At 38.6% G+C, this 20,058-nt stretch overlaps 1 protein-coding gene across 4 annotated transcripts in view; it reads right to left on the reverse strand.

Moving 5' to 3' along the window:
• Positions 1 to 20,058, reverse strand: part of cadps2 (Ca++-dependent secretion activator 2) — a 240,977-nt gene that overhangs the window by 33,753 nt on the left and 187,166 nt on the right. Inside the window, exons 21-27 of one of the 4 annotated variants that reach the window (XM_088006677.1) lie at positions 18,580 to 18,609; positions 11,689 to 11,844; positions 9,819 to 9,966; positions 5,574 to 5,588; positions 1,362 to 1,436; positions 905 to 988; positions 739 to 771 (exon numbers count right to left, since the gene is read on the reverse strand). In XM_088006677.1, the coding sequence (XP_087862803.1) occupies positions 739 to 771; positions 905 to 988; positions 1,362 to 1,436; positions 5,574 to 5,588; positions 9,819 to 9,966; positions 11,689 to 11,844; positions 18,580 to 18,609 (541 nt within the window). The remainder of the gene's footprint in view (positions 1 to 738; positions 772 to 904; positions 989 to 1,361; positions 1,437 to 5,573; positions 5,589 to 9,818; positions 9,967 to 11,688; positions 11,845 to 18,579; positions 18,610 to 20,058) is intronic. The other 3 variants (XM_088006678.1, XM_088006675.1, XM_088006676.1) reach the window with 3 other exon arrangements.

A 20,058-nucleotide genomic window follows, 5' to 3' on the forward strand; every position in this document is an offset into this window, starting at 1 on the left:
AATGTGGTTTCCCCCCCTTCTCAAAAATGTTCGGTGCTCTTGGGCATTTCACTGTGCTGGAGGGGGGGGGGGGGTGTCAAGGTCCCCACCAAAACTTAGACTGAACCTACGCCCTTGGTAATAATACACAGTATGTATTATTACATATGATGTATTATTATTAATAACACATACAATTTATATAGTGCTTTTTCAGACAGACATTTTATAAGAGAAGAATAAAATAAATTGAAATATTACTTTATGCTTCATGTTTTTGCCATTATTTTTGTAGAAATCAGTTTTCACTTTGAAATTTTTGTTATAAGAAGAAAAGAAAAAAAATCTTAACAAAAAAGCAAAATTAAGTTGATAATGATTGATTTGAAAAATAATATAAAAAGTGTAAAACATTCAGAGGGGTGAAAACTTTATTGGCACTTCAGTTGGTATGTTCAAACACGACACTCGAGTGTAGAGCCAGTCCAGCTTGAGTCAAGGACAAGTGGCTGAGTTGAGATAAAAATAGATGAAACAGCAACCAGTCTGCTGAAAATGTCTAGAAGATAGCTAGTCTACATTCTGACAATATCAAAGACAACATTTCAGTAGAATCAGATTCACAAAGTGTTGAACACCCCGACTCAAAGAGAAAATCAGCCGCTCAGTTCCCACCAAACATTCTAACTCAAAGTATGCAGATAGAAGCACAATGAGATGACAGACAGGGTGAGTTATAAAACAGAGCAGCAAACTCACAGGGACCTCCACATATTTGGCTGCTGCTTTCACCTTTTAGGGGGGAGAAGGGGAAGGAGAAGAGTCATCACACTGAAGCCTAGCTGTGAAGATCTGGTTTCCAACAAATAAAATGCTGCCCATGTGGCCATCTAAAACAAAGAGGCTGCATGTTTGTGGTTCTCACTGTGAAAGAGAGGATGGAGGAGAAGAACGTTCCTTCATCGTATCTGGACAGCTTGGAGAGGACGCTTTCTAAAACAGCAGTACACTGCAGACACAGAACACAACAAATAAGATTTGTTTTATGCAGTTATATTATCATTTTAACATGCTTCAGTATCATTTTTATTAAATACACATTTCTCAAGTCCACTGCTTTGGAATTTTTACCTAGAAAAGATTAAATTCTTTACTGTATTAATTGTAAATAAAGTCAAACAAGAAAAATTGTCCCCCTATGAAACATAGAAACTCACTACTAACACAATATCACAAGCAGTACAATACTAACTACGTAAATTCTAAATAAACAAATGTCAAAGATAAATATTTTTTGTTCATGCAAGAAGAGAAAAGTAATGTACAGCAAAATTCTTTAGAAATGTGTATGAAAAATACAACAGAATCAAGGATGAAAGTACCTTTGATGTGAGGGAGAAGATCATTTCTTTGAACGTGTCATCAATCAGAACATCAATTTTGGAGTGGTACTGTTGCTGTGGTTATCAGGGTGGCATCATATTTGTGGACGGGGAGACATGGAAACGACAAAAACAATGAGTTTTTTCTAAAATAAGACAGATGCCGTCCACAGAAGCATTGTAACATAAAATTAGGAGTGCCGTTAAAAACCTTCCCAACAGTGTAACACTGCAGAGTTAAGCAGCTAATAAGATGCCTTTTGCTGCTAAATCAAATTCCCATCCACACAGGAAAAGCAAAGGAATCTGAAGGATACTTCTTCTGTGTCTCTGCACAATTAGAGCAGCCTTGTATTCATTTAAAGCACCGGTCTAACAGCAAGGACCAAAGGCTCACACACGAGATTCAATTAATCCGCCATTTCATGTCTTGTTTGCCTCGATCCCCAGCCCCCTGAAAAAATATTCATGGCACCTTTTCCCTTGAAGGAAGAAGAGAAAAAAAGGCCCAGTGCTGAATGGCAGCGGCAGAAGGGGAGTTCGTCTCTTGCCAACAATGCCCTTTCACTGGCCGTCTAAAGAGCACCCAAATTAAAAATTTCAAACAACAAAGCACGTAGATCGATGACAAGCTGCAGCTCTGGGCAGGTCACAGCCAAATTTAGCTTCTCCTGTTCATCCACGAGTCTGCAAAATAGCAGTTTTCTTTTAATTTACCTCTTTATTTATTTATTTATTTTTTGCCAAGCTGACTTTTTTTCTTCTGGTCTTAGCAGCTACATTCTCTTTCCCACTGCAGCATCTAGGTTATTGATTACTGATGTAATCTAAATAACTTAGCAGAAAAGGTAAGGAAAATCTGGTTGGTTAATTTTTTGTTGTAACAATGCTTTTTGGCAATGCAAAGCAGAATGGTGCCACATCTGTAAGAAGCGCTGATGTGTTGGTTGAGCAGCAGAGTTGAGAATGTGCTCTGGACCCATTGAACGTTTGCCAAATGCTGCTGTGCCAAAAAGTTTATGATGCTACTGACCTGCAGCAGTTCAGCCACCGATGCTGCCTTTGGACACTTTTGGTTTCGAAGTCCAGCAGAGGAATTCATTGAGACATTTATTTTAGGTCTACCGGAAATTTCAGCCAAAGAGCTGGCAATGTTTTTAGTTTTGTTTTTTAATGTAAATGGTGGCAGTTTAGCAAGCAAAAATATAAAATAATTTAGTTTTACCAACTGATTAGATCTTCTGCATAAGTTTACTTTGTCTTTTTGTAAATCTTTGCTTTCATTATATTTTAACATAAAAAAAGAAAAATAGATTTTTCTAAGGACAGTGCACACCTAAATCTTTTAGGTGTGCACTATGTTTGACAAAATAAAAAGGAAGAATACGTCAGAAAATCTAAACAATGAAATACATTTTCATTTTCTTTTCTGCCTTTCTCAACTAAAACATAGCTTCCAAATAAACTTACATGGTCTCAAGAATATCTGAATTTTGTTAATCTTTTAGTCCATTTTTCTAATTTTTTGTGTTCTTTAATTTGCATACAATATCTGGACATGTAATCTCACTGACACACCCCATCTCATGGTCACAGACCTGTTTCAGCAAACAATTAAATCAGATGTATAACACAGAGATGACACCACCAACACTGTTTATAATGGGGATGGTGTGCTGCTGATCTCGACTGGGGATGTAATGAGTCAGTGGGTCTTTGAAGACCTCCTCAGTCCCACCAACATGCCTTCCATTGAGGAAAAAGAGCCTGGGAACTCTGGGTCGGGCTCTCCAATCTCTGGGGACGAGGTCACTGAGGTGCTTAAAGAGTTCCTGAGGGGCAAGGCCTCAGGAGTGGATGGGATTTGCCCAGAGTTTCTTTAGGCTCTGAATGTTGTTGGGCTGTGTTGGTTTATGTGGACATTGGGCTAAGTTCCCCTTGATTGGGAGAATGGTGTGGTGGTACCTATGGGGGAATTTTACTGCCATAAGTTGAGAGCACATATGAAAGCAGGACTTCATGTCTTTATTCTAAAAACTTGTAATGCTTGTACTCTGCTCTCTTTCAAATATTCACTGTGCCTTCTCAAATCTTTCTCCTCTTCTCTCCACTCGGATCAAATTTCTGCTCAAACTTCTCTGCTCACTTGCAAATTTGTTTTCTGCTCTCTTGAGAAACAAAGAGTACCACCACATGGCAACCTCTCAGCCAATAGAATGAAAGTGTTATATTGTGTGCATTGGTTTCCTTCAGGGTGTCTGTATGGCTACTACTGATTATAGTAGAACCCATATGATAGCACCTACTGAGCCAAGAGAAGTTTTGAGCGCAATATTGATTGAGACAACACTGAATATTTGAAAGAGAGCAAAAGTTTTGAGTACAAAGACATGAAGTCCTGTTTTCAGACTGAAAATGTGTGTTCTTGACTTATGGCAGTAAAATTCCCCCATAGTCCCCTATTAAAAAGGGGATTGCAGAGTGTGTTTGAACTAGAGAGATCACAGGCTCCATGCTAAGATCTATTCAGGGGTCCTGGAGAGGAGGATCCATCAGATAGTCTGACCTTGGATTCAGGAAGAGCAGTGAGGTTTTTGTCCTGAATGTGGAACACTGGACCAGCTCCACACCCTCAGCAGGGTCCTGGAGGATGCATTAGAGCAGAGGTTCCCAAATTGTGGGGCTGCGCTGGGTTTTTACCTTAGAACGGCCAACTCTCTGTTATTCCTATGTCAATTTGATACAGTAGAGGCTTCCACACTTCCCATATCTGTGTCCTCTGTCACTTTTATCAGCAGTTAAAACTGTTTAATCCGTTGTTAACATGTTGTAACCTTTTTTTCCGAGCCGCCTTTAAACGCAACATGAGCGCTACGACGCTCGCGCTGGGTTTCCACCTGTGAAGGAGACCTGCTGCTGCTGGGCGGAGCTACAGGTGTGTTAGAATCACGGCAGCAAACCAGTAAAACGCAAAGAACTTTTCACAGTTTTTCCCCCAAACTAACAGACTGTTGAGTAAAGTTGTCTGTGTTCAGCTACGATTTATTTTGTCCCCCAAAAAGTTGATTCCCTCCCACCCCCCCTTGTTCGCCTTTAGCCGGGGCTGAGTATAACAGGGAGTTTCTAAGAATCCACCCCCCACCTCCCCACCCTCTTTGCTCACACACGTCGTTCAACCAGACATTTGTAAGCCGTAGGGGGGGCCCAGAAATAGTTTGGAAACCACTGGGGGGGCCCAGGAGAAAAGGTTTGGGAACCACTGCATTAAGTCTACATACTCTATGTAGACATTATATGTAATGTCTATAGTAAGTAAAACATATTTTTATGTTTTACAAATATGTAAAACAAAAATATAAAATATGTTTTACATATTTGTTAAAACAGTGACAGTTTTAACAAATATGTAAATAACTTTTTTTTGTTTTATTTTTTTTTTTTACAAAAGTTACATACTGCAGTTTTAAAGCTATACATCTATCTTAGCCCTGACTATAAGACTACTTCTCATGTATTACTGAAACATCTACCATGGTCCCATAGTACCCTTTCAGAAAGCAGTAGTGGAATCTTCGTTTCAAATACCTCAGTTATTAGAAAGCTATTTGTCGACTTGGAGGTGTTCAGCCGTGTCCTTGGGGAAGCATGTGGGGGGGTGTGAATATGGGAGAACGGGCCCTTTGATACCAGCTGTTATGTCAAAAAACAGTTGAGTAGAATGATTGTTAAGTTATAATGAATGTTGTCCAAATGGCAATAGTGGAACAATTCACACCTCAGACTAAACAAACTTCTAAAATATCCAATTTGACAGTTAGAAACCAAAAGTGGTGCAGCTGGTAGAGCAGAAAATGGATGGAAACCAAAAGGTCTGGAGATGACAGTGATCTGTTCAACAATGGTTTTTAGGTTTGAGATGCCATAATTAAATATTTTTATCTGCTTAGTTTTGGTAGTTTCATCATACTTAATGTGTGTCCACAGTAACACAATATGACAATATATGAACAGTAAGCACAACAAGGCCAGTGACCTGACCCTAAAGTGCTGTTAATGCAAACATGTCAGTTTAAAAAGGAGGATTCAGAAAAGAAAAAAAAAACATTTGGATAATGACAGAGCAGATAAGATTTAAAAACTCCATTTTAAAATGGGAACCTTATGTGGGATGGGTGTGAAGAAAATAGGGTATGAGGGGATGGAGTGACTTACCCATTGTATGTCAATCTGGAAGTCAAACAATAATGTGGAGGACAGATGTGCATAGGAGAACATGAAACAAACAAAAGATGACACAGTGAGCAATTATGCAACATATAAAATAAATAGTGTGCAAATCTGTTTAATTTGCTCATGCACACACAAACAAAAAAAAGATTATACATACCATTTATAAGTATAAAGCTACTTGTACTAAATCTATCTATATATCACTTTGTGGTGTAAATCATGTGAGATTTAGAACAAACACTGTGAGTGAACTGGATAAATATTCAGTAAAAACAATGCCTACATGTGCATTGAAATACTGAAGCAATCTATCGGTTGCGTGTAGATAGAGCTGGCTTATGTTTGTCAGAGGGCCAAAAACTGGACATAAACTTGTACACTACCTGCACAAATAACCAGAAACTCTGAGTTTATACAATAAATAAATACACAGAGTTTCACAGAGATGAGGCGTTCTTCTCCTCACTGCTGTGTATAGAGATTAGCCTCTTGGCAAAATCAAGAGGTTAATCCCTATAAATACAGGTTGAAGCAACCACCTCTATAGACAGAAAGCTGCATGTTGATAATGAACAACACACTGATTCACTGATCCATCTTCCCACTTGGTCACTCCAGTGGAGAAAAGTGCCTCCTTCAGGTGGGGAAGAAAAAGTTGTCCCAAGTGGAACAGTAGGGCTATAGTTGGGTTTAAACACCTGGACTGGGCTGAGTCTACTGTGATGCAGATGGAATGCAGACCTATCGTTGTAAAGAAATAGCTGAGACAAAAGCTGAAACTTTCAGCTTAACAGTATTTGTTGCACCTCTCAGGGGAATGAGTTGTGGAAAGTGATGCAAAGAATGAGGTGCAAACAAGTGGCTGCACTGAGCTTCCTCCTCAGGAGCCTCTTGGACTAAATCTTAGGTACATGATGAGAAGATGATTATTCTGGAGCAGCTCAAAGTAGAGCTACAGTTTCTCTGTGAATCTAAGTGGGCATCTGCTGAGCAAGTGTTCTAGATGACCCCTGAAGAAGGAGTTTCTAAGATCGTCCACTTGAAGGTCTTTGTGTAGGACTTGAAGATTGAATGCATCTAACTCCAAATATACAAGGCAGAGTAAAGCAGGAGGCCCAGAGCGATAACACACATAACTGTGCTGTCTACAGACACTGAGCAAACAGTTTCCCCACTGAATTGCTATAATTATTTATGGCCTATGTCTGCAGTGGAAGCATTTATTGTTCAGTGTGATCTTTAGTTAAGTATCCAAGGTGTAAAGATTTTCTATTTATTGAGCTCAGTGAAAAGGTCTGCAGCTCCTGCTGTCAGGAAGAACAGGAACAACCAGCACCACAAAACACATTTCAGACAGCTGCTTTAAACTTACATGCATAAAAATATTATATAAAAGAGCTGCTCTGATAATGACAAAAATATGTTAATTAAGTAAGTTTGATAAACTGAAGTACCAATTGTGCTAAGCTAACCCACTTGTAAGAACAAAATCTCCCTATACAAACATCTCTACTCTATTTTATTTGAGGTCATTGTGAGTTCAGAAACATGTTCCTCTATTTTTATGTTGTAGATTTTAACCTTTTTATCATTTTTTATTACATATTTCACCTTGACACAAATATTTCATCTCAACTGTGATTTACTTCAATAGCCGGAACACTGAGCAGGAGACGGCGATTGTGAGACTATGCAACATTTATCTGAGAGAGAATTCATTGGTGACTTGTTATTTAGAATCCTGATGCCTCCCCCACTGATGTCTTTATGAACAAAACATGTAAAACAAGCTGAAAGAAGACAAATAGAGGCATTTATTCTTTAAAAAGCTCCTTAGAACTATTCATTTTTCAGTCAGAAAACATGAGTCAAGGTTATTTAGATGTTGGACATTTTAAACTGAATAAACCTAATACAGACAAACTGAATCATGTATTGAAGGATTTTGTCATGTATTGAAGGATTTTGTGGAAATATTTGCTCTAGTTGTAGTGAAGTCTTGTTTTCAGCTGCAGTATTCAGATGGGGCAGAAATGGGCATAAACAACAGAACAGCACAGATTCTTTGTTGTTTCAACTGTTCAGGCTGGAGTTGTTGGTCATTGTGTGGTGAATATTTTTTTGGCACACCTTGGGCGCCTTAGCACCAATGGAGTATCGTTTAAATGCTACAGCTGAGACCAGGCTCCAACAGTGACCAGATCTCAATCCAAAAGAGTGTCTTTAGGATGTGGCGGGACAAGAGATTGCCATCTTAGATATGCAGCTGAAAATAGTGAGAAATGTTTCTGATACCTTGTTTAATTTAAAAAAGAAGTAAAAAGGAATTCAACCCACATCTAATAAGAAACCTAAAAGTATACTATCATGCCTATGCAAGTACCACAACCAATCAGTAAACACCTTGCTCTCAGTAATACTGACTGACTGTTGTAGATGCTTCAATAAACTCAACTGCATAAAAGAATTTTAGTGCTGACCAAAATGCTTCTAACTAACCAATCAACTTTATTTGTATAGCACAATTCAACAAGGGAGCTCATAGTTCACACCATTAAACAATAATACAGTAACCAATAATGAAACAGCAATAAATATTACATTTTATTAAATGCTACCATCAAAGTCATCATCAAATATATTGATCAATGTTCCAGTTATTATGAGTCAGAGGCAGTTCTAAACAGATGCGTTTTAGTTTTGATTTAAAGGAATTCAGTGTTTCAGCTATTCTGCAGTTTTCTGGAAGTTTGCTCCAGACTAGAGGAGCATGAAAACTAGTGCTATCAATTGACCGAAAACTTTGATCAGATTAATCTGATCAAGGTCTCACACTTTGATTAATCAGAATTAATCACTATACCCAACTTTGTAAGCCTGAAATATAAATACGAATGCTGTTGTTCAAGCCCCTCCTGTCGCACTCTATACAATTAAAATGCAAGCGATTATCTGATTTTTTTTTTTTTTTTGCAGCAGCAGCAGCAGCAGCAGAAAGCAGTTCATGTGGTCTTCCCATACTCAATAGCAACTAAGGGGAACTTACTCTATTACTCATACAAATAGCAAACTTGTTGGGGAACAACTGAAAGGTTTTTTTTTCTAGTTCTTTGGTGCCCCTTTCCGATGTCGCCCTGGGCCATACAGTCCATAACATAAACCGCCACTTTCAATAAAAAAATTAAAATATATTGTCTCAAACCAAACATGTCTAAAAATTCTCAGCTGTTCAGTGACTTATAAACCAACAACAGTATTTTAACCCAAATGCTTCCATTGCTCCATGTATTCCATTTAGAAATGGGTGATGTGCTCCATCTTCCTGGTCACATTCAGTCTCAGTCATCTCATGAAGGAATCAATTCAGCCCTATGGACCACAAACACCACACACATACACCAGAAATAGCACAAACAACTTCTCTGTGAAGTCAGAGAATTTATTAATATTCAATAAACCATATACTGAAACTACCAAACTGCAACTAAACTACTAAGCCATAAAAACTAATAAGCAAATTATCAAATCAAGTAACCAATGAATTATGATATTAAAAATAAATGGAATACTAAAAAATAACTTCAAAACTAATTAACTGATTAATAATTGTAAAATGTCAGTAAACAACAATATCAGAATTCAGCTTCAGCATAGAAATGCATGTGATAAAAACAGGATATGTGATGATGGAAATGAATTCTCCTTGTTGGCAGGAGCTAGCAAGGAAGATACCAGTGAAAAGCAGAGGGAGATGTGGGTGTTTAGATGTGATCACAATCAGTCTGACATCTTGAAATTGGCCGTTGTTTCTTTAAGAACCTGCTGCCCTTTCCTACACTCCACCTTCAGTACATCATCACAACAATGTTTCTCCATGCTGTCCATCAATGCCGTTTGGAACAGTTTTTAGTGAGTTGTAGTTTGTATGATAAGCTCAGCAGATGTACAGTTCCACCAGGTGTTTGCTAATTGCTGCTGCTGCTAGTCTAGAGGAGCTATGTGGGAGGGGTGCATTGTGGGGCAGACGTCTGGCTGGAGACTGAAGCTCCAAGTAGCTTTGGGTAAGTAGGCAGAGCATTGCAGGAGCAGGTGACATAAAGCTCAAAAAGTTGATTTGACATTAAACTTCCCTTTAATAATTTTTATTAACAATAAATTATTTATCATAAGTGTTAGGTTACATATGCCAAACATTGTATTATGGTTACCGTGTCTGGTTAAATTTACCTCCTGGTTGCAGTCCAGTACACAGAGTTTGGAGCTCTGCTTCTTAGCATCCAGCAGCACGTTAAACATGGTGCAGACAGAAAGAGGAACCCGGAATTCTGTAGACCGACTTGTTTTCGCCATTTTGGCTTCAAATGCAGATTTTGTCCTGCAAGATAAAAAAAATATTAATTTATATTAACAGTTTCTCTGCAAAAAAAATTGGTGTGACATTTAGAGGCCGACTGGTTATTGCTGATATAGATTTTTGAAATTCAATCACGATCAATTGCTGATTTAGCCCATACAGATTATTTTATTTTGCATGTAGTTTATTTAGATGTTTCCTTTGATTAGAATGTTTTTCAATTGCTGTTACTTGAAACCTGTGAAGTTTTAGGTAGAAGTAAGCTAAATGAAGCAGCACTGATTTTTATTTTTGTAATTCTGGTAATCTGCTGGTCAAGATATTTTTGTGACTAAGTATTATAGAGCAGTGTTTTTCAACTCCAGTCCTCAAGGCACACTGCCCTCTATGTTTTAGGCATCCCCCTGCTTCAGCCCAAATGATTTCAATTGATGGCTGATCAACAGGGTTTTGTTGAATTGCAATCATTTGAATGGGGTGTGTTGAAGCAGGGGAACATCTAAAACATGCAGGTTTTGAGTACCAGGGTTGGGAAAAACACTGACATCAAGTTGCGTCTGCAGCCACTCGACTGCACGTCACCGTCAGAATATAGCCAAGAATATATTATTCTAACTATTTACAATAAGGGTAATAAAAAAAATGTACAACTTGCAGCCAGCGTAGATCACCTGGCGCAACTCCCGCACGCAGCTTTGCGACGTGTAGATATCAGAGGTTTTATTTTTAGCACATCGTCTCTGTACCTCACCTACCCTGTTCAACTCGCTGAATTTTTTTATTTTTGTAGGCTTAGTTAATCACCTGTAGCAGAGCTGTATTTTCATTTTTCTTCTAGTTGTGACCAAGCTGGGAAGGAATTATCCTATTTGTCGTTTTCATACTAAATATGAATTCCGTTTTTTTTAATGCAAGTTTGTATTTTAGGAAAATCCTATCCTGGTGCACTTACCACCATCTACATGTTTATCTTATTTACCTGATGAACAAAATTGCTATATTATTGCTAGCAAGTAATATCTGACGTTTGGGGCATTTTCACTGGTCATTTATCGAGTCTCCTACATTCCATGCTTATGAGTCATTAAGACGCATCTCATTCATACGAATTAGAATAAGTTATTACAATGTGATAAATAGTTGAAGTCCGCTGACTGACAACATGCTACCTAATGTTAAAATAGCTACATTAATACGGGTAACCATGGTAACCAATGAGCCTTTAAAGGTCCCGTGGCTCTTGCTGCAGACATGCACATCCACTGTGTTTACAAACAAATAATCCCTATAAACAAACTGAAGTGAACATAAAGTAATATTCCATCAGCTTCCTCCACAAAGGAGAAATATGTTCTGATTTGGCTTTTTTTTTTTTACACAACTGTGGCTGTGAAAAGGTTCTCCACTCGCTCCGTCGTTTGGGAACATATAGGTAATAACACACACATGTGCACAGCGTCTAAACAGAAGGTGTTTCTGTCTGGGTCCATGTCAGCTTGCCAGTATGTAACTTTTATTTAAAAGAATGTTTTTTTTTTACATGTTTGTTTAAAAAAAAGTTTTAGCACTGTCAATCACTTTAGTGTACATGCTACTCTCACCCTCTATACACACAACAGTGGCAATACTATGCTGTCCAAATACATGCCAGTCTAAAAATTGAGCAAGAACAAGCAAAAATTGGCAGGCTGATGATGTTGGTCGACCTCTAGTAATATTTACTCATGCCGTTAGAATGGTGACCTTTTGACACAAGCCTCCATCATGTCACTGGCCATCAGTTTGAGTCTTTGCTCCAGATGTTTGGCAAACTCTGGTTCTGGCCAGTGCAGGTCCATCACAAACATCTGCAGAGCGTCCAGTTTCCAGAATAAATCCTCAGAGGTGGCCGATCCATTACTGCAAAGTAGGGAAAGTGTCAGCAGCAGGAAGCAGTTCAAAGATCTCTGGAGTTCATCAATCTTTGATTTGATGAACAACTAATTATTTAACATTAAAAGAAAAACCTGAAAAGCATGAAAATGGTAGCAGTTTTTCCTGCTATAATCCAATAAAAACATTTGTCTAATACTTTTTAGCTTTCCCTGCCATTGTCATTTGGAGGTGGAATCTAAAATATCTTTCCATTGGCCACTTGATTGTGTCAAACAACTTTAACAAAGTAGCATCCTATAATTACTAACATGCAGAAAATGTGATCATAGCTAACAATAACAAGACAGATCTCCTGGTTCTGAGTGGTCAGTGACACCAGAAAAGTGCTCATGTTTGCCATTTGTGCTGTCAAGTCAGTTATGTTTCCCATTTTGAATGTTGGAAACCTTCTAATTTTTGACTCCTGTGTTTTAAAATAAAAGATTAAAAATTGCAGAAGAATTTCTGCTTTCCATAATTTGGTCATTTGCTGAGCAATTACTGTATGCAATAACATAACTCTACCAACAAACAAGTATCAGTGGTCATGGTGAGATCCTTAAAAAAAGCTCTGTCAGTGTAGGGTGTCTGTCCATCTTTTCTCTATGGGTCCTCTGTGTGGGGCCTCCTGAGACTCGTCCCATTCACCTCCTTCACAAAATGGTTCCATCATTAATCACAAATCAAAGCAACCATGTCAGGTGAATGTGAGCCTAAGAAAACCAAACTGACATCACAAAATCAGGGGAGGTCTGGAGGTGCTGGACCCCAGCAGGATCAGTACAGAGAGTTTGGTATCTCCCATCGCAAAGGATGAAACACCTCTCATCACTCCTAGTGACATAAGTGGTTTTTCCACTGTTCAGGCCAAGAGTCAGTCTTGGCCAAACAGAAGGTGACTTGATCTGTGCCGCCCCGGCAGCCTGCTAGAGGGGCTCCATGAGGTCTGCCGCTGGACAGAGTGATGGCCAGTATGTTGACGAGGTAACACTATACATCCTGGAGTTACTGAACTTCATGATGCCACAATGGAGAGCAGCCAACCCTCTACCAAGAACTGAAGGATGGATATGGGTCTTGATACCAAAAATTTGTCACATCATCACTTTCTGTCATCCAATTCTAGTTGTTAATAGTCTAATTTCTTAGTGTTGCATAGAGAGATGCTCCTCACACTCTTATGCTCATTTAAAGGAGAACCAAAAAACTAAAGTACATGGGAAGGAACAGCATGTGCTGATCCCTAGAATTTGTTGCACGATTGTCAGACGTTGTGGTAACTGAAGTATTTCTGTTTCTGGCAATATGCAGAATTTGTATATGCGACTCTATGATACATCCTCATTGTTCCTGAATACACTTAGTTTAGTTGACTGTTTGACAAACTTGAAATGAAAGCATAACTTCATAAATACATTATTCCTGTTCTCAGTTGCTGTAAATGTCCATGAAATTAGTTCAATATTTGATCTTTTTTTTCTTGAACATGACCCTTCAACCCCTGCCAATTATGTACTGGGGTTCAAAGCTGCGTGTTTTCACTTGGTAAACAGCACCATGAGGACAGAGACAGATGGACATCTTGCTGCTTTCTCTCCCCTGCAAACAGGTTAGACAGCAACAAGACAACCCTCAGCACCATCAACATCCAAGTGTACAGCGCCCACAACTAGAACCACCGCCACCGGGGAGGGAGGAGTAACACGTCCTTCTAACTCCCTCATTTTTCTCACTTTGCCTTTAAAAGACTGTTACCTTATAAATGCTGCACAGAAATAAATACTTTGGGTTGAGTCTGTGTTGCAATTAAAAGCTTGGTGGCTATCCCCCTTATGTCTAATTACTGGTGCTCTTCAGTGAACGTGCTCCGCCCGGCTCCCCAGGGAATGGGACGATCCCACTCACCCGTCTGTGCTTGTTAATGAAGTGCCAGCTTTTTCTCCCCTCTGTTTCTCTTTTTTTTTTTTTTTTTCCTAAAGTAGTGGCCGGCCAAGTGAAGTGAGGTGGAGGAGCACTGTGTACTGTGCTGTGGGAATGGTTGGCAGAGTCAGACTCAAGTCTTTTTAAGAAAAACACCCTCAAATGGTCTCCTGAGAACCTCCAAACTCTCCATCGCCCTCCAAAATGGCCATCCATGCTAGATCTGCTGCAAAGCTACAAACCAGACAAATGAGAGTTCTTTGCAGGAAGAACAGGTGTACCGTATGTCACCAACTCAGTGCTTCACTTTCCTTTCAATGTTTCTTTGTTTAGTCATTCTACCTAGCTAATACGACCGATGAAGCACAGTGATGAGAATGTTTGATTACTGAACTAGTTGAACAGCTAAAACTTTTCAAAAGAAACTTTTGTGTTATTAATGTGTTTATTTGAAGTTAGTGACTTTTGTCTTTTACTTATCTAACAAGCTGCTCCTTTATTCAGCTGCAAATAAAAGGTAAAAGGCCAACATAATTAAACATTCAGAACACATTAGTCCTTCATCAGTCAAACCATCGTTCATCACTGATGGAACAATGAAAACAAAACAGATAAAAAAATTAGGCAATTTATCAAAAACACAGGACAGCCATTTGAGAACTTCAAATGATGGGACATCACTGTTAAAATCCATTTGCTATAGATTTCTTTAGCTATTTAATTATTAGCCCTTTGTGTTCTTTTAGTCAGCTGAAGTTTTATAGCCTTGGAACTCTCACTGAGGTCAATTTTTCCCAGTCTTCCTTTCTAATTGTTGAATCACTGCAGTGAGGCCTGCAGAGCTTGGATGCTGTTGTGGGATCTTCTGAGACCTCCTGGATGAGTCCTGGTGACCTGGTCAGCTGGCCCCTCCTGAGGTCCTCCATTGCTCCATGTGTACCTTGCTCCTCACGGTACACATGAGGAGCAAGGTATCCACACACGTCTCCATGTGTGGATAACGGCTCTGGGTCTCTGGGTCCACTGGGTCTCCTCCCAGTGAGACGTGGTGGAACAACCCATAATCCCAAAAAGAAGATCTGGACAGGTTCTGTTTGGTGATTTTCAGATTCTACAGGTCTTGCAGTAATCAGGTTTGGGTGTCGTTAGCATAATTTACCCCAAAAAGTTAATGACAGTTTAGACATCAGGGGGAGATTATATTTTCACAAAGGGACCAGATCACTTGAGTAGTTTTGTTTTACATAATAAATGAAATTATCATTTTGAAAACAGCTTTTTTTCATATTTTCTTTGTCTGATAAAATATGTTTCAAAATATAAAATATATAAATGTGGCAATAAAACCCCCAAAGAAATCTGAAAGGATGGGATACTTTTTCACAGCACTTTGTGTTGAATAGCTGATAAGGACATTTTTACAGTAAATGTTTTCAAAGCAGATATAAGACAAGCTACTGGTCTTTTCAGTCAGTGTGCTTCAATAGGGCTGGGTTAGTGTTAGCAAGTTTGTACTGTCGCACCTCTGGCACAATGCTTCTCGTCTTGCCAAAGATAAATGTGTAAAAACTCATTTTCTGTAGGTTTAAATATGAAGAGATCAGGCAAATATTTGTATGAATATGGAATTTTTTCTTATGCCTAAAAAGTGTGTGTCATGTTTGTAATGTTGAGTTGAATATTTAATGAAAGATTAATATCAGACTTACAAAAATTAGGGAATCCAGAATGAAATAAGAAACAATCCAAAACAAAGCCAGAGAGGAGACAGGAGGCAGCTGAGGAGAAGTACAAGAAAATGACAGAAGTCTACGAGGAGGGACTGAGACTGAGCAGCTTACATACTGGGGAGGTGAACGATGAACAAAAGACCTGAGATGATCAGCTAACTGATAGCAGGTGTGAGGAGAGGGAGCAGAAGGCAGACTGAGGGAGAGAGAGACGACGTGACAAAGGAGAATAGGAAATAAATCCAACACTATAGATTGGTAAACTAAAGAAACATTAAAAAAACTAGGGTAACAAAGAATAACTATAAGGAATAAACTTGAACCACTAAGAAGAACTGAACTAAAGGAAAATACGAACAAGACAGATCTAACCAAAATAAAAAAGTAAGACAAAATAATAATGAAACTAGAATAACTAAGAAAGAACTAGAACAAAGTAAAATGAAATTTCCAAGAGGAACTAAGAACCACAGAAGCAAATAAAACCCAAAAAACAAACTCAAACGACCCCAGATCCTGACAGTGTGTGTCGCCTCTTTACAGTGTACAGTGGACCGAACGGTGTCAGTGTTCTCCAGAGTCAAGGGGATGAATCGTACTTTTAGCGTCACCGTCTCCTTTTCTTCTTTTCATTGCCATTGTTCTGGAGCTGAATGTTCAATGCACTAGACAGCTTGTGAGCATTCCAAGGTGGTCAAATAATTAAAAGAGGAATTATTCAGAAAGTAGGTCAGAGTGTGTCTTTTTACGCCAGTCAGAGCCTTCGTCAACTCAAGATAAATAACCTTCATCAGCACAAAAAGAGCCTCCTCATAATTTAGCATAAGATTGGGTAAGGTTGTCTTGCGTAATGTCATAGGTAAGGTCATTGCTATGATATTTAAGCAGGACTAAATAAACTCGACAGCAGAGGTACATCTGAGATGAGTAGCATGCATAATACTTTACAATTCTGACACACAATTTTACTACAAGTTCCTGAAGTTGGTGGAAGCCTGGCCCTGCTGGTCCAAGTCAAACACAGTCGATGGAGTGGTATTTTCTAATGGTAGCATATCATCCTAGACCACCGGAAATATGGGAGATATGCAAGGAAGTGAAATGGAGATTAGTAACACTGCAAAAATAAAAAATAGAGAAATGTCAGATAGAAAACAAGCAAAGATTTCATATTAAAACTCAGGTTGAAGATTCTTTATTAGCAGCAGATCATTAAAATCCTGAGCACATAAGTTGAAGAGTTTTAAAATTCTTTGCTGTACAACAATGTTTAGCAGTTTATTTTTATCCAAAGCAAAAAGCTATGCATAACAAAATAAAGTTTATATCTAAGCCACTAAAGTTTATGAATGCCTTTCCTTCACCTACTCCATCTCTTCTTTTCTGTTCAACTGTTGATGATGCATTGATGTTAATGTGTTTGCTATTGAACTATTATTTTAAAGTTTCCATGCTGATGATTTGCCTCCATTTTTGCTTCAGCTGGATGTTTAAGTTTCACAGTTTCTTATTTTAGACACACCTGACTTATGAGGAAAAAAACCTCAATATTTTTCTGTGTTTATAGTCTTCAATGGAACTTTAGATAGTTTAATCATGTCCCAACATTTGAACTGGTACTCATCGTTGGGGGCTGTGACTGGAGTTAGACAGATGCAGGAACTTCATTTTATCATGACTGCAGATTTAGAGATGTTTGCTTTCATACAGTGGTTTATCCAACCATAAAGATTCAGGTGCATTTATTTTCAGGATGTCTCATGGTAAGAAAAGCAGATTCTTTACATGTTATACTCTTCTGAATCCTGCAACTACATTTGGGAAAAAGTGAAATACTTTAGGCTGAAAATGCACTGTATAATATTTTTGTTAGTGTGAAAGGTTCAGGTAACTTTGGCTCGTAAAGCTGCTTCAACAGTGCTTCAATTTGGTTTGATTTTCTTGCAACCATAAGATTGTTGATCAGGAGCTGCTTGTGAGATGTTAATCAGAAACACCATGGTGTAGTATGTCTTAGTATACTACACCATGGTCGACATAAGACCCAAAAACTGTTGTACACTCTAAAACAGTCTGAAAATGGGCCAGAAACCACACAATATATTCAGATGTGTTCAACCTCTCATTTTGTCACTGCATTTTACAGGAATTTGGATTTTTAATAATTTACATATAATTTTCATATCACCTCCAGGCAGAATTAAAAATCAATAAAGTAAATAGAAACATTTCTAGATTGAAAACCTGCTGACAAAACATTTTCATCTTAGTCCACCACAGAAAAGGTCTGGCTTTAGATTTTAAATGTTGGGCCTTGTAGTAAAATCATCTGTCAATTTTGCTCTTAAAATGCAGTTCAAAATACTTTTACTCCTGTTATGGAATGCTGCTGGATGACCGCCTTGTGGGGCTTGCACAACAAATTCATCAACAGCACGACTGCGCTCAAAAATGTATTCATTTGTATTGTGTGCTCTGCAAAACCACAGCTTTCTATTGGCTGAGCGCTGTGGCCAATAAATACTGGTCAGTCTGCTCTGACCTGCTTCAAAAGCTCCACTCTGCTCTCTCACAGAGTCTCATCTTCATTTCCTTCCACTGTTTTATTCTATTCTCCATTGTCTCACTTTACAAAGTTTAATTGTACTGTAATGCGACAAAATACAGATTTTTGTAAATAAAATGCAGCTGGTTCTGTCTATAGATAAGCAGAGATCAGCAGCATCACAGTTGTGTTCAGTTCAGGATTCTCTTTAGCAGCAGATATTCGTGCCCAACCTCCCCACCTCTGGAGCAGCACTAGTCTGGGTTTACATTCAGCAATTAAATGTGTTATTTAATACATTACAAAGGCCTTAAACTCTCTGGAATCAAGTGAGCTAAATTAACATTTTTAAGTCTCAACCCTAAATAAACATTAAGAGGAAAGTCAATGAGAAAAATTATCTTATTGACTTTTGAATGGATTAGTTTGATAGGAATCTCAGCCCTTCATCCTGAAACTGAAGTTTAGATTTAAGAAAATATTTGAAAACTTTTCTTACTATCAAAGAGAAAAAAATCAACTTACAAAATATCTGGAAGATTTACTCCTTGCAAGCTGCAACACAAAACAAGTTGCTGTGTTATTAGGTTGAGAATCTAATTGTGGCATGGACACTTCACAGCACAAGCACTACTGACTGAGATCATATTCCACCGACTGTCGTGCAGCTGGATCTGAAAATTCTGCTCAGCTGTCAAGTAGATGAGCGAATGCTCAAATCACCAAATATTATCACAAACATCAAAACTAGCAAATAGTAGCATGCAGACTCAAGAGGGTCAGATACCTTTCATACTCTTTTTAGTGACAATAACATTCAGACAGACACAAAAAGTCAACATGACTGAAAACACTGAGGGCAGTCTGAGACTACAGGTCTTCATCTGGACTTGATACTTTAAGACCACGGGTCCTGAGGAGCCATGAAGTCCTGTCTACATGGTTCTGACCAGCACTAATATAGCAATGTGATAAAAGCCCAATTCTCCCAGTCAAAAAGAAAGAGGATTGCCAACTAGTCCTGTCCTTTAAAACAGAACCCACTAAACCCAGATCTCATCTGGGTCCCTGCACAGTTCATAGGCAGATATTCCAGAGTTATTCAAACTAAGCTGTTAATTCTAAGACTTTTATATTAACACAATGACACAGAGAACACAGGAAGGACAGAGAGGAAGGCAGGTGGCAAGGCCTGGTAAATACTGAGATCAAATGCCAGAGTTTTCCAGACTGGGTGGAAACCTGGGAGACAATGGTGTCATGCAGCCACAGAAACTGTTAATGTCCAGAAATACGGGAAAAGCCAACTCATTAACAGATCTTGCAGAGATTTTCAGGGACTTGAAAACTACAGAGAAACACACCATTAACAGGGAACATGTGAAGTTTGCATACACTTATCATGGCCTTGAATGTTCCAATAACACTTTTGTTATAGAAAAGTAAAACGTTAATAGTGGTAATAGTTCCTTTAGTGGATTCGTCCGGGAGAGAAACTCAGCTGGACAGATAAGCTCTGAGCCAGTTTTCAAGGTAATAGGAAGAAAAAAAAAACCATATAGTTAGTTACAGTAAAATAAGTGTCTAGAAGTGAAAGACTTTCTTATACATGTTTCATTCGGTTACTGTTTGATGTTCCCTGTGTCAGTAAAGTCCTATTTTCCATTGGATTTCAAATGAATTCATCTTTTTATTACATGTTGCTTGTATCTGTGACCACTCTGTACGCTGATCTTGATAAGTCATTTATTTAGCTGTTGCACGCCTTCTGACAGGAGCTAAAGACCAAAACCACACGTGCTCAGGCTTCCTGTTCATTTCAGAATCTAGATCAGGGGTGGGCAATCCTGGTCCTGCAGCTCTTAGATGTCTCTCTGGTCCAACACGCTTGAATCCAACAGCTGAATCACCTCCTAAGTGCAGCCAAGTTCTCCAGAGTCCTGCTAAAGACCTCATTATTTGACTCAGGTGTGTTGAAGTAGAGATGCAGCTAAACGTTGCAGG

Source organism: Poecilia mexicana, unplaced genomic scaffold (genome assembly GCF_051168715.1).
Source record: "Poecilia mexicana isolate PSO_F unplaced genomic scaffold, ASM5116871v1 scaffold_6, whole genome shotgun sequence".
In the NCBI taxonomy this organism is placed as follows: domain Eukaryota; kingdom Metazoa; phylum Chordata; class Actinopteri; order Cyprinodontiformes; family Poeciliidae; genus Poecilia; species Poecilia mexicana.